This window comes from Mastomys coucha, unplaced genomic scaffold (assembly GCF_008632895.1).
Source record: "Mastomys coucha isolate ucsf_1 unplaced genomic scaffold, UCSF_Mcou_1 pScaffold17, whole genome shotgun sequence".
NCBI classification, from domain to species: domain Eukaryota; kingdom Metazoa; phylum Chordata; class Mammalia; order Rodentia; family Muridae; genus Mastomys; species Mastomys coucha.
The window spans coordinates 29,523,740-29,537,258 of record NW_022196899.1 but is presented as its reverse complement, the minus strand read 5'-3'; the positions used below and the strand labels follow the sequence as shown (position 1 = coordinate 29,537,258).

General features: G+C 44.2%; 1 protein-coding gene and 1 long non-coding RNA gene across 10 annotated transcripts in view; one reads left to right on the top strand and one right to left on the bottom strand.

Moving 5' to 3' along the window:
- Window positions 1-2,151: 2,151 nt before the first annotated feature.
- On the bottom strand, window positions 2,152-10,481 carry LOC116095093. 3 transcript variants are annotated; one of them, XR_004120444.1, is made up of 3 exons: window positions 10,009-10,481; window positions 4,805-4,896; window positions 2,152-2,309 (listed from the first exon to the last, which is right to left on the bottom strand). It is a non-coding gene; the product is annotated as an uncharacterized LOC116095093 (long non-coding RNA). The 3 variants fall into 3 exon arrangements; XR_004120445.1 differs by having other exon boundaries at window positions 10,218-10,481; XR_004120443.1 differs by lacking the exon at window positions 10,009-10,481 and having other exon boundaries at window positions 4,805-5,890.
- Window positions 5,719-13,519, top strand: part of Dcun1d1 (defective in cullin neddylation 1 domain containing 1) — a 47,372-nt gene continuing 39,571 nt past the window's right edge. Inside the window, exons 1-2 of one of the 7 annotated variants that reach the window (XR_004120442.1) lie at window positions 5,732-5,852; window positions 5,966-6,033. Coding sequence is in view for 3 of the 7 variants with exons in the window: in XM_031376610.1 (XP_031232470.1) it covers window positions 5,989-6,033 (45 nt within the window). In the remaining 4 variants the exon portion in view is untranslated. The other 6 variants (XM_031376610.1, XM_031376613.1, XM_031376611.1 and 3 more) reach the window with 6 other exon arrangements.

The window sequence follows — 13,519 nt, the reverse complement described above, 5'->3', positions numbered from 1 at the left end:
AGGAATATCTGTGTTAGGATGGGTGACTGATCCAGATTCCCAGAGGGGAAACTGGATTGTTTTTCCACAAAGTAAGGAAGATTATGTCTAGAGTATAGGAGGTTCATGAGGGAGTCTCTTGTGGTATTATAATATCCTGTGATTAGAGTCAATGGGAAACTCCAACAAAACAGTTGAAGCTAGATGACAAAGAACTCAGACCCTAAAGGAATGAAGGTATGGATCACTCCTCTAAGATCCAAGACCTGCTAACAATACACATACACTCACTGCAGATTTGTGTCTTCTTTCTTCTATTTCTTTATAATGTAATGAAATTACCAATTGATATAATATCAATGGCTGCATAGTTAAATTATGAGACACTTAAAGAATGAGACATTATAAAATATATCATTCATTTGCAGGTGGACGTGGGATACTTTGTGGCTGTTCATGGGAGAGTTTACATCATATTAGGTGTAATTATGATCTAGCTACTGTTTCCATTTGTAAATTAAGCATGGCATAAGGAGATGTGATTGTGTGTCAAGTTGGCAAGGGGTAGACTTGTGATGGCTAATTCTGGTTGTCAACTTGACTTCATCTGGAATCAACTAAAACACAAGCATCTGGGCATGCTTCTGAAGAAATTTTCTTGATTGGATCATTTGAGGTGAGAAGACCCACCATAAATCTGGGCCACAACTCCTGGTGGCAGTCTACATAGGACACGGAAGGAGGAAGCTTTTGCTTTTTGCCTGCTTGCCCTCACACTCAATGGCAAGCTCATCTTTCTTGCTGTGAAGTCATTGCTTCCACACCGTTAGAATCAACTTGATCAGGATTTCAGCATAGGCTGAGCTGAGGCAAGCAACCTCATGAACTGAACTACTAAGTTCTCAGCCTTTCTGTCAGGAGACATTCAGACTAGTTCAACCACAGCCTGTAAGTCCCTCTAATAATTCCTTTTCTTAATATGTTCACATATATTTATATATTGTCTTTCCATCAGTTCTATTCATCTAGAGAACTCTGACAAATATAGATATCATGAATGTGTGTTAGATTTTATTAAATGCTATTTCTGCATGATCATGATATGTATCTTGGCTTCTCTTAAAATCATATAAGATTTTAGTTGACTTTTATTGATAAAATCACCTGGTCATACTGTACATATTGGTTTAATGTGCCAAGTTTTTGTCTGTACTGGGCATTTAGTACAGGGCCTCAATAAAGACAATGTCTACCACTAGTAGCTACCCTCCAAGCTATTTGCTAATATTTTCATTTTCTCTTTCTTTCTTTCTCTCTTCCTTTCTTTCTTTCTTTCTTTCTTTCTTTCTTTCTTTCTTTCTTTCTTTCTTTCTTTCTTTTTTTCTCTCTTTCTTTTCCTTTTTTCTTTTTTCTTTTTGTTCTTGTTGTTTTTTCAAGACAGGGTTTCTCTGTCTAGCCCTGGCTGTCCTGGAACTCACTCTGTAGACCAGGCTGGCCTCGAACTCAGAAATCCTCCTGCCTCTGCCTCCTAAGTGCTGGAATTAAAGGTATGAGCCACCACCGCCCTGCCTATTTGCTAATATTTTCAAGACAGGTTCTTACTATATAGCTTGACTCTTCTGGAACTTGTGATCCTCCTGTCTCAGCAGCTTCGAGTGTAGCTACTGGTGGTAAACAGTGTCATTATCGAGGCCATGGACCTCAGCATCAGCATCACTGACTAGACAGGAGAGGAGTGTGCTGCCCACTTCTACTTTTCTTCTGTATCATGAAGTGGTTAAAAATGTTTTCTGAGTCATCACTGGCCACTGTCATCCCAGCTTCTTATCACATTCTCTTGAGATCTGGAGGAGATATGTCATAGTGAGTGGTACACAGACATTTATGAATAACCAAGTAGACTGCTGTTTAGTGTCTCCAGATGCCATGAGCCAACTGGCTGTCAGAAGAATCTGTGTGTCAACTGTCAACCTAGTGTTTCAAGAGATCAGACTGTCTAGTCAATGCTGCCTTCATTATGCATCCACAATAGTTGTTATGATCATGACTGATTTGGATTATTGTTTAGTTTGTGAAGTGTAGTATAATACAAATATAATGCAATAGGAAAGATGGCTTCTTTCTAAATTAACTCATCTTGGCATATAAAACTTCTGGTTTTTGGAAACAAAATCATCTCAGCTTGGTATTTACTGCTGTTCATTCTTCAAACGCCAGTTCACGTGTCACCTCCTTTAGAGTGAGCAGCATGGCTCGTCAGCTAGCACTGTATGCATTGTCTTCTTTACCCTTCACACAGGTATGAGGTGGGCCTTTTACAGATGAGGACCCTGGGACCAAAGAGGTTAGGAAACAAGCAATTATCACCTCTAGATAAAATGACCAGTTTGGTTCAAGCACAGATTTAAGCAACTCAAGCTGGTCTCTCCTGTTGACAAGCTAACCTTCTGCTTGCTGTGCATTGCCCCCCTCCAGGCCCACCCCCCTCCCACACTTGCAGTTTTCTCAGAGACCTCACCTCACACAGACTCCATAGGGCTTGACACAGAACTCTTGGTTGAGTAGCTTGGACAGGTCTGCCAGAAACTGTGTGTTTCTATTTTAGAGTGCAGTGACACTCAGGTGGTCTATGTTTAAACAGGTGACTTACTGAAAACAGCTATACTTTCAGAAACTTTGGCATAGGAAGGACTAAGTATTTATTTAGTGCAAACTTTTGTTTCCAGTCAGGGGAAGTGGACCTCAGAGAAGAGAGGTATCATTTGCCCAGTCATGTAGTGATAAACAAAGTGGGACATATTTCCCTTTCATGACTAGTTTATGTAACCCTCTGGCTTAGGTCAAAAGCTTCAAATGTGAAATCATACTCCAGTTGTAAGTTGCAAAAAACAAACAAAAAATCTAAGGGATCTCAACTTCAGGTATCAGAGTTGGGATGGAAAAGTCCAACACAGTGGGCTCATCAAAGCTGCTTATTAGTTCTGAATATCGCCCCATCTGAAATAAGCCAAAGCCTCTCTCAGGTCCCAAATCAGTCAACCCCTGGCTCAGTGCTAGTAAACTAAGAGTCCCAGATGTGAGCCACAGAGTTCACCCAAGGAATGCAGCCCAGCTCATCTGAATAGACAAGGGTAGTGGTGTCTCCACAGCCAAGGGCAGAGTCCATGGATGAAGAGTACATTTAACCTCTCTCTCAACCCCTCCCAATGGCTGCTTCTTCCAGCTAGGCCAGACCTGCTGGATGTGCTGTCTCGCCCCTCACACCCAGAGCTCAGCAGGCCTGCCCAGCCACATGCCTCAGGCTTCCTTCCTCCCTAGTCAACAACCACCCTACCCAACCCATCTGAAGTCAGGGTTACCAAGAAAACCATGGGACCTCTTTTTCCACAGTGCAGAAGACAAAAGCAAAGACAACCTTCAAATATCAAATTCTCTTGGTTCCATCCTAGTAAGCTGCAATGACAACCTATCTCACTGCTGGTCAATTAAAAGTTGCCACACCACATCCCACCCATAAGTAATCACTTCCTTGCTCAATTTCGCTAAAAGGTTCTCCTTCGTCTCCCACGCTACATTAAAAGGTTCTTAGATTTTTCATATGTTAAACCCATCGGGCTTTGCCTTTTGATTTCCCATTGGCATTTCTTTCTGTATAGGTATGTACCCAAAATGATCATCTCATAATATAAGCAAACAGATGGGGGTTCTCTGTGTAGCCTTGGCTATCCTAAAACTAGCTCTGTAAAGCAAGCTGGCCTCAAACCCACAGAGCTCCACCTGCCCCTGCCTTCTGAGTGCTGGGATTACAGGTGTGTGCCACCACCCAGCTGCTTTTACTTATTTTTATTATTCTTGTTCGTTTAGCTTAACCTGAGTCTGGTATTTCCATTTTCTCCATTTTCTAATATTTGCAAAGAAATTTAATTCTTGAAACTCTTCCCATTCATCTAAATAATTTATTTGAAACAATTTCCATTTGAAATTATTACCCACTGTGGGTAGGAAGGTACAAGGTCAGGGCCAATTAGGGGGTGAGTTCAAGGTCAGGCTTGGCAACTCAGGCAGATTATGAATAAAAAAAAAAAGTAAAATAGGGCTGGAATGTGGCTTAGTGGTACAGGATTTGCTTGTCTGGCATACATGGACCTTAGGTTCAATGCCTCAAAATAAGTTTCCAAGATTGCTATACACACTTAAAAATATGTATTCAAGGCAGGCATATGTGCACATGTACACATGCACTCTCTTGAGTGCACACACACACACACACACACACACACACATGTTTGAGACAGAATCTCATATAGTTGAGGCAGCCCTCAATTGAGTATATAGCCAATGATGACAAACATTTGATACTTCTGCCTCACCTGAGTGCTGGCATTAGAAAGTATGTCACCACACCTGACTATGGTTGCTGGGGGGATGAACCAAAACTTTGTGCATGATAGGGAACACTATTACGTGAACTGTACTTACATCTCGGAGATATTTACTAAGATTGTATTTTATTTTTCTCTTGTCCAATATTTAGTCCCAACTGAACTTTCTTATTCCCAAGTGCTAAATGTCTGCGCTTTCTGTTAGCCACACATAAATATTCCAGATTTACTTTGCTTTCTCTTTATTTTCTGAAGGTGCCTCAGTTATTTAGAGACTGAATACGTTTAACCCCAGCATAAACATGGCAGCTGACAACTGTCTAAGTGCAGGCCAGGAGAGTCAACACCTATTTCTAAACTTCAAGAAACACAGACATATTTTGTAGGCAAAACACCCACACATATTAAAAAATATCCAATTGTAATTTAAACAGAATACTAACTTCCCATGACTGATGAGCTTCTGCTTCAGGCCAATCATTGCTTAGGCCTGTGCTGACCAAAGCAGGGGCTGTTCCTACAATCAGCACCTGGGCTGAAAACGAAAGCATTCTGAATTAAGATGTGCTTCAGGCATGAGTACTTACCCAACACAAATTCTACCTGGAAAACAGAATATAAAACATCTCAGTAATACATTAGATATATATTTGGGTTAAATGAGGTGTTAAATAATAGATCAGGACTTTAAAATTTTTTTAAACATCACCATGAATTTAAAATGTCACCCATTTTCCCACACTTGTGGTGTTACATCTGTGAAATAGTGGTGGCCTATGAATGTCACACACTTGAAGTGACAGGTCAGACTGATTATATTTTCCTGATTTTTTTCTTTCTGTTTTGTGAGATGGGGTCTCAACTATGTGGCTCTTGCTGGCCTGGAACTCAAGACTGCCTCAGTCTCCCCAGGCTGGGATTACAGATGTGCAAACCTGGCTATTTCCCTGATTTGGGGGGATAGCTCACTAGCAATGAGTCAAACAAACAGGATTTTTGTGGGATTTTATTAAAATTCACACAATACTTTATTTGTACTTAAGAATCCCAAGCCCTAGAAAGACAGCTTTCTACCTTGTGTGCTATCCACTCACTGCAGACAGGAAGCAGTAAAATTCAATAGTATTCCTCTGCCATACCTGCTAGAAGATGCCCAAGGAAGCAGGGCCACCAGCCTCGCTCTGTGGACTCCCTTCAGCAGGTATGGTCTCCACACGGAATTTATCCACTGAAACTGAGTAAGAGCTGTTCAGGATGGATACCTGAGCACACAGGAGCTCTCATCTAGGAAGGACTGAGCCTACTTGGGCAGAGAGGCAGGTTCACTCTTAGACAGTAGGACATTGTGACATCAGCATGATGGTCTGAGTTTCCTATGATGACCCACCCAGTCCAAGCTGTCACTTGCTCCAAGCCCAGTCCTCTACCATGAGTGTGAAACAGCTAAAATCAGCAGATCCGCATGGACCTTGAGGTGACAGACTGGCTCTGGTGAATATTCCTATTTTCTATGTAGAAGGTGACCCACCAGAGTGTTACTTTTTTATTATGAATTGGATAATGATGCCTAATTCCCTGAGGTTTTTCCCTTTGTCCTGATTAAGGATTCCTCTTCGAATGGTTCAGAATGTGGAGAAAAGAGTCCCAGGCAGTCATTCCTTCAGCTTCACTGGTAATGTTTACTGGGGCAGGGGACAGCAAAGGCTTTTGTTTCTAAGCCTACTCTTATAATTTTGGTTTGAATTGAGGGCCCGTGGCCACCATGGATTCCATGTGAGCCATAAGGTCTAATCCCTAAAAAGGCTTCTCCCTTAAACATGTATATTTTGGAGGCTGAGAGTAAAGTACAGAGGCACAGGTGTGCTGAGCATGTGTGAGGCCGGGAGTTCAATTTCCAGTACACACACACACACACACACACACACACACACACACACGTTATAATTCTGCATCAGAAAGCTCTACGTGTTATTTTATTCCAGCTAAAATATGGTACACCAGTGAAAGCCAGTACATATTTATGGATATGCAAGCCTGGGTACAGTAAGCCCATTTTATGTACAGACAGGACTGAACTGCCTCCACCAATGTTAAGAGAGAGAAGCTGGTGACTCCTTGGCTCAGCCTCATGACTCAGAACTTCATTTGGGTATATAGAGCTACCCTGCAGGCTTCATTTTAGATAAATGAACTACCAGAAAGGCCAGCAATCTGTCTTTTCAGATTTCTTCTCTTTCTGCTAAACACAGATTCTAGAATTATAGACTTGGTTTTACATGTTTCAGTAAACAGAGTTGCACTGATTTTTATCAGTGAGTGTTCACCTTAACATGAAAACTTTAAGCTTTTGCAGCAACGTTTTCCAAATTGGTCTACCTTGGAATGTCACCTATCTACAAACACTATGCCATTATAGTTATGAGTGTAAAAAAAATGTACATATGCATGTATGCAAAACTGGCCTTCAGCCAGATGCTTTCATCTTTTTTTAACTGAACTAAAATTGCTGCTATAAAAAAAAGTAGTTTTTAGCCAGGCAGTAGTGGCACACACCTTTAATCCCAGCACTTGGGAGGCGGAGGCAGGCCGATTTCTGAGTTCAAAGCCAGCCTGGTCTACAAAGTGAGTTCCAGGACAGGCAGGTCTACATAGAGAAACCCTGTCTTGAAAAACCAAAAAAAGAAAAAAAGAGAAAAGAAGTTTTTCAAATTCTGTATGAGGGGCTGGAGAGAGCTCAGTAGGGAGAGCCTGCTGCTTAACCATGGCACTGGAGCTCAGACCCCAGCGCCCACACAAGTCAGGCATGCCAGGCTGGGATCCCAGGACTATGGGGTGAGGCTGAGGTGAGAGGACCACTGACGCTGCTGGCAGCTTTCCTATCCAGGTTCAGTAGGAGACCCAATCTCAGAAGAGCGGAGGCCTAGAGTGAAAGAGCACTGTATCTGATCTCCTCACTGGCCTCCACATGTGTGCAAACATATGTGCATACCTGCGCACAAACACACATCCCTGTATTTGAAAAAAAAAAACAAGTATTTGAAACAACATGTTAAAGAGTACCTTTCTGTTAATCAAATACTGTAACTTATAGCTTCATCTTCAGGAACCTCCCATTAAAAAAAAGCAACCAGGACAATTTTCACAAACATGCTTATCTCATACAATAACAATGGTCTCCTATCGAATTTTGTTCTGTAACCTGGAAATGTAGGATGTGTCCAATTGCTGTTGCATGTCTCATATGACCATGTGTATAATATGCATCTGCTAAGGAACGTGGCTATCCCACCACAAAAACAAACAGTATGGACACTCTTGTTATTATTACAACTTTTTTGAGCTAGGCTCTCACTGAGTGGTTCTGGCTGAGCTAGAACTTGCCATGTAGACCAGGCTGGCCTACAGTTGCATCAGCCTAGCAAGTGCTAAATTAAAAGCATGTGCCACCACACTGGGTCCAATTGCTATGGTGTTCTGTTAGGTAAGCGTTCTGCTACCGAGCTGTACACCCGCAGCTCTCTGCAGTTTTAAGACCAACAGAGAGCCATCAGATTCTTTTTTTAATTTATATAACTGCTACTGCGGGGAGTGTGTGTGTGAGAGAGAGAAAGAGAGAGAAAGAAAAAGATAGATAGATAGATAGATAGATAGATAGATAGAGGCCAGCTTCTTACCCAACACTGAAAACTCAAAGATAAGCTGGCTTGTGGGTAAAACACTTGCCGCATAAGTGTTAAGGATTTGAGTTCAAATTCCCAGGAAGCATGTAAAAGTAGGTCACATAGGTTATGTGCCTGTGGTCCTAGTACTATAGGAAGATGGAAGGTAGACACTGAAGAATCCCCAGAAGTTCAAGAGTCAGCCAGTCTGGTATATCAGGTGGAAAAACAACAGGGACCTGCTTTAAAAGTGGACAGCATAGGCTGACACCTGAGGTTGTCCTCTGACCTCCATACAAATGCTATGGCATCAATGGCCCCATATAAAAATAAAACAAACAAAACCATCTCCCAGATGGGTGTGATTAGGTCTCTGCCCTGGCCCTAGAGGCAAATGATTATCAGATGGTGTCCTAAATCTAATCTAGGGGTCATAAAACTGCAAAGGCGATGCTCCAATTGCAGAAATCCAGAGTAGGAAATAAACTGAAGTAGCTAAGAGAACACATTGTAAGCAAGTTGTCTGAGTCTAGTTCCCAGTTTTCTTACTTGCCATGTAACCTTTGGCAGGTTACTTACCCACTCTGTATTTCAGTGCTCCAGGAGTGTAGCTACGACCTGAAGTTTGCATGAGTGTTATACATGGGGGTCCTTGTGACATGGTGTGGCAGGGACAAATTAAGACCAAGCCAGTAAATATGAAGTGTGACATGCTTGGCACTGAAATAGGAGCTGCATTTGTGTGGGGGTCATGACAAAGGGTGTAGAAAGATGAAGGAGAGAGCTGCCTATGACTCCAGACAGGCTCATGTTAGGAAAGTTCTCAGAGACTTCGAGGAAGACTCCAGTCTTCATTGCAGGCAGAAAACTCTGGTGCAGAAGGAAAAGTAGAGAGAAGATGGGGTGGGGGACACACTTGCCTATAATCCCAGGCAGTACTGTTGGCTGTTACCCTGGGCTACAGAATGAAACCCCATCTCAAAGGGGATGGAGAAAGGAGGGTCATGATGAGAGACGAACCCTTATTAAGGAACAAAAGAAGAAGGCAGGTTTGCTCAGGTGATGAAATCGGTGAGCTTAGACTGGAAATGAGGTAGAAATATTGTGGGCAGTTCTGATATCTAACTTGTGTGATGAAAAAGCAGGGGAAAACAGGTTTAGGGATACAATTTTGGCTTTGTAGAGCTTTGGAGGTCTGTGGAATGAGCAGAATCTGTGTTTTGGACATGCTACTGCGGAGCTTTAGTTAAGATCTTGGACTCACTGGGCAAGGTCTAGGAAAAAGAATATATGTAGAGATTCAGGGATGGTTCTGGAAAGTCTACCACTGACAAGCCAGAGTTTAGCTAGCAAAGAAGAATGGTAAGAGGAGGGGAGACTAGAAATAAATCAAGTCATGAAAGATTATGGAAATTCTAGGAAGACGTGTTCAAATGCAGGAGAGAAGAGGTCAAGTAGAACTAAGAATCACCCCTTGGAATTGGCACTTAGGAAAAAAGGGCTTCAAGAAAACCTACAAGCTATTGCTGCAATAAAGCCTAATGAGTGTCGCAAGACACAGTCCTCTTCGTTAATATTTTAGGTTGCTAGGTTGAGTTCCTCGAGAATATCCACAAGTGTGATCTAGTTTCACCCTTGCTACTTGTTATTTTCTTAGGGCCTAGCAAGAACACACACACACACACACACACACACACACACACACACACACACACACACAGGCTGATGGTGTAAAGAATGAATGGGTGACGACAGGTCTGCAGTGTCAAAAGATCTGCCTCTGCAGGACTCTGGGAGCGGGATCCCACCACGTGGCTAGTTCTAAGCAGTAACAGGAAGCTTTGAGGAGTGACAACATAGTTGTTTTAACAGAAACTTGGAAGACTGTTGACTTCTAGGGCTGATCTGGCGTTATTTGCTGGTGGTGAAGGGAGACCCTCGTTTGGCAATGAAGATGCGGATGGTACTGTTGGGTGACATATACAAACCTGACCAATCTCGAACAGCTTTTTCCAAGTGCCGTAGCTTTGTTTTATTTCCTTCCTCTGCAGGGAGTACTGTATTTCCTTCTCCTTGCAGCACACATGCGTCCTCTGGACCACAGCTCAGCAGCCAGGCTAGGTCAAGCCTGGACTGTCCACCAGGCACGACAGTGACTCTAGGTGCAATAGTCTCCCGGATTCTTCCAAAAACTTACCCGGGAACTCTGACGTGGAGCTAGCTATTAGGAGCGCACGGAGGCCAGGACGCGGCCGTGACGAGGGCGCCTTGACTGGGGGCGCAAGCAGGGCCCCGGCGCTTCGACCTCACCGTGCCCGCGGCCGCCCGCCGCGCGGGTCTCAGCGAGTGTCCTCAGCCCGGGCGGCCGGGTCGCCCGGCCGCTCGCGCCACGGATGCCGGCAGGCCAGGCTGCCCACCCCGGGGCCCGCGCCCTCCGCCTCCCGCGGCCCGGCCGCTCCGCGGGCCGCCGCACTGCGCATGAGCGGGAGCCCGGCGAGCCCGTGAGAGGCGCCGCCGCCGCCGCCGCCGTCCATTCGCTGCGGAGCCGGAGGAGGAGGGGAGAGGTCCGGAGGACACCAACATGGTGAGGCACCGCGGCGCCGTGCCGCCCGGCCCGGGCCCCCGGCCCCGCCGCGCTCCGCTACCGCTGCTCAGCCGGCGCCCAGCTCAGCCGGTCCCTTCCCGGCGCCGCCGCTACGCGAGGGCCGGGCAGCGGAGCGCGGCGGGGCCTAGTCGCCGGAGCGGGGCCGGGCGCCGGGCGCGGAGGCGTTGGGGGACGGCCCGCGCCCCATTGTGCGGCCGGGCGGCGCCTGGGCAGCGGGCCTGGCGCTGCCTAGTCCCGGCTGGGCCCCTCGGTGCTGGCGGCCCCGGCGAGCCGGCGTCGGCCTTGGCGGTCCGCGCTGGCGCCAGGCGCCCGGGAGTTGGGGCGGCTCGGCTGAGGCTGGGTCCCCGCGAGGGGACTGGGAGGCTCCGGGCTGCGGACGGAAGTGCAGCCGGGGGACCCGAGACCTGCTGCCTTCCGAGCGCCTGCTCTATTTGCTTGGGGTGGGAGGAGTAATTGCTTTATTATAGCAGTTAGGGACCATTTGTGATTCTTAAAAAACAGTTTGTCAAGTTGCTCCTCTCCTGGTTTTTGTTTGGGTGAGAAAAAGTCACGGAAGCTGGAAGACGCTGTGGTGAGCTGAGCCCTTTGTCATTAAGTACCTGGCGCTGCCGGTCACTGCTTCTCAGTTTGGAAGTACACAGTCACACCTTGTTGGAGTTCCTGGCCGGCTGCTGGGAGAAGAGTAAAAGTGATGAGGTCCTTCGTCTTGAGAGCTGAAAAGCCTCTTTGGGGAGGGTGTATGCCCCGGTCTTCAGTCGTGGGGGGTTGTTTTCGCTCAGTGACACTTAAACGGCCCCAGCCTCCAGCTGCCTTGGTGTCATTTGTGGGTTATGTGTTTTGGTCCCACATAGTCAAGATTTCTCTTCTGTGCTAGTTCGTAAACTTTGTAAGGAAGTTCAGGTTAGTGTTTGGATCCAGAGTACAGTAAAAGTTCAGAGACCCAACAGAGTTTGCACTTTCTCTTTTAATTATTTGAACAGGCCTTGGATATTACTCCTGAACTCCCAAGAGTTTCCACTCTCTTACTGGGGTGCTTTTAGCAGGCTGAAATAACATAGTGTGCGTCTCTGATGGACATTCATCATGCGTATGTATGCAGTTTCCCACAGCCTACATCAGACACCTGCCTCGAACCCAGTGCCTGCCAGTGGCTTATTAGGAATACAGGATTCATGCTGTTTCACTGAGAGCTCACTTTGGGTTAGGACTCGAAGCCTTCTGTTCCTTTGGTTAATATTAAATTAGCTCATTTGAAGCTTAGCCATACGTCATGCAATCGTACTGGCTGTGGTTACTGGCTGTTAAGTCCTTAACTTAAAGCACTTTCTATGCCTTTACTCATTTTATGTCCCACATACTGCCTTGGTATGATCTTGTTCATTTGGAAAGTCAACATGGGTCCATAAGGATCTTATGGTCAAAATATTTCATTATAAATTTATAGTTGTTTTCCTAAATGTTAATAAATAGTTTGGTGAGGCTGTTAGTAGTTTTGTTTTTGGTGTGTGTACCACATCGAATTTCTACAACACGAATTATTGTCCATTTTAGGAAAGACATAATAGAATATCTCACATATTTTTATAAGGTTAAAAAAAAAAAAGGTTACCTACCTCTCACACTCACACAGAGACCAAAAATAGCCCAGGGTTGGGATCAAACCTAGGCAGGGTTTCATGCTTGATAGGCAAGTGTATTTTAAGAAGTATTCAAACATATGAGTTTTCCCTTATTTATTAGATGACAGGACTGGGCTTGTTAACTTCGAAAGTTCTACCAAGTTTAATAATTTTATGATTCTAATGATTTTTTAAATGTGTAAGTTCTATGTAGATGGTGTAATTTATCAGATTTTTATAAATTACAGAAGCTTTTAGGCCTGTAGTGTCTTAGATCACTTGATATATCCCCTTTCCCTTTACAGAAGTAGAAATTGAGGCCCCATAAGGTTTTGAGGTTCAGGTTTGTAAGGTGGTTACACAAGTGTAACTATTTTCTCCCAGTCTATCATTTCCTGGTATTTGTGGTACATATAAGTAAGTCTTTAAAATCACATGAACTTTAGAAAAATGGTTGAAAATTGCATTTAAGATTAAATTATAATAAATAGGAAAATAACTATTACAATAACTATGTTAAGTAACAAAATTAATGGGTTGTTAATTATTGCTTTAATGAATTTAAAATGTATAGACTTTAAAATGTATAATTATATTTCCTGCAAATAGCAGGCTCTAAAATGCAGTGTGTAAATCTGTTCTGGGTTATTCTTTAGAATTTGTTGCATATCTTCCGTATATCCACAAATAAAGGTAAAAGAAGGTCTGATTGCTTTTGATATTTATTAGGTATCTGCCATGTGCCTCACACTGTGAGATATATCTGTATGTATCAGACAGAAACCTGGAAAACCAGACAGAAATCTAGGGAAAGTCAAAGAATAAACATTGTATATTTCTTTCCCTACAGTTAGGTGTTGCATGTTATGGGAGCAAGATAGTATCAAGGGAAGGGGATGACTACAGGAGTACTAGGGCCAGTTGGAAATGTGGATACAAAATAACAAAGTCGTGTCTGCAGGATTGATGAGATAATAACACCCGAGCAAACCCGGAGTTGAGAGACTAAGCCTTGCAGAAATGGTGGGAAGAGCGTTGTAGGGCTGGTAGCCGGAGAGCAGTGTGTGACATGAGTTGAAGAGGTCACTAGAGCAAAGCTGGGAAGTAATAGGTTGTGCTTTGCCTGGTGAACATTGGAAAGATACCAGAGTTTTTCTTCCAAGAGAGACAGGAAGCACTGCTAAACTCTGAAAGGCAGGGCAGTTTTTCTTTGTCTCAGGTGTCCTGTTACAATATGATAGTCATTTTAAGACTACTTTACGGATAAGGCTCTCA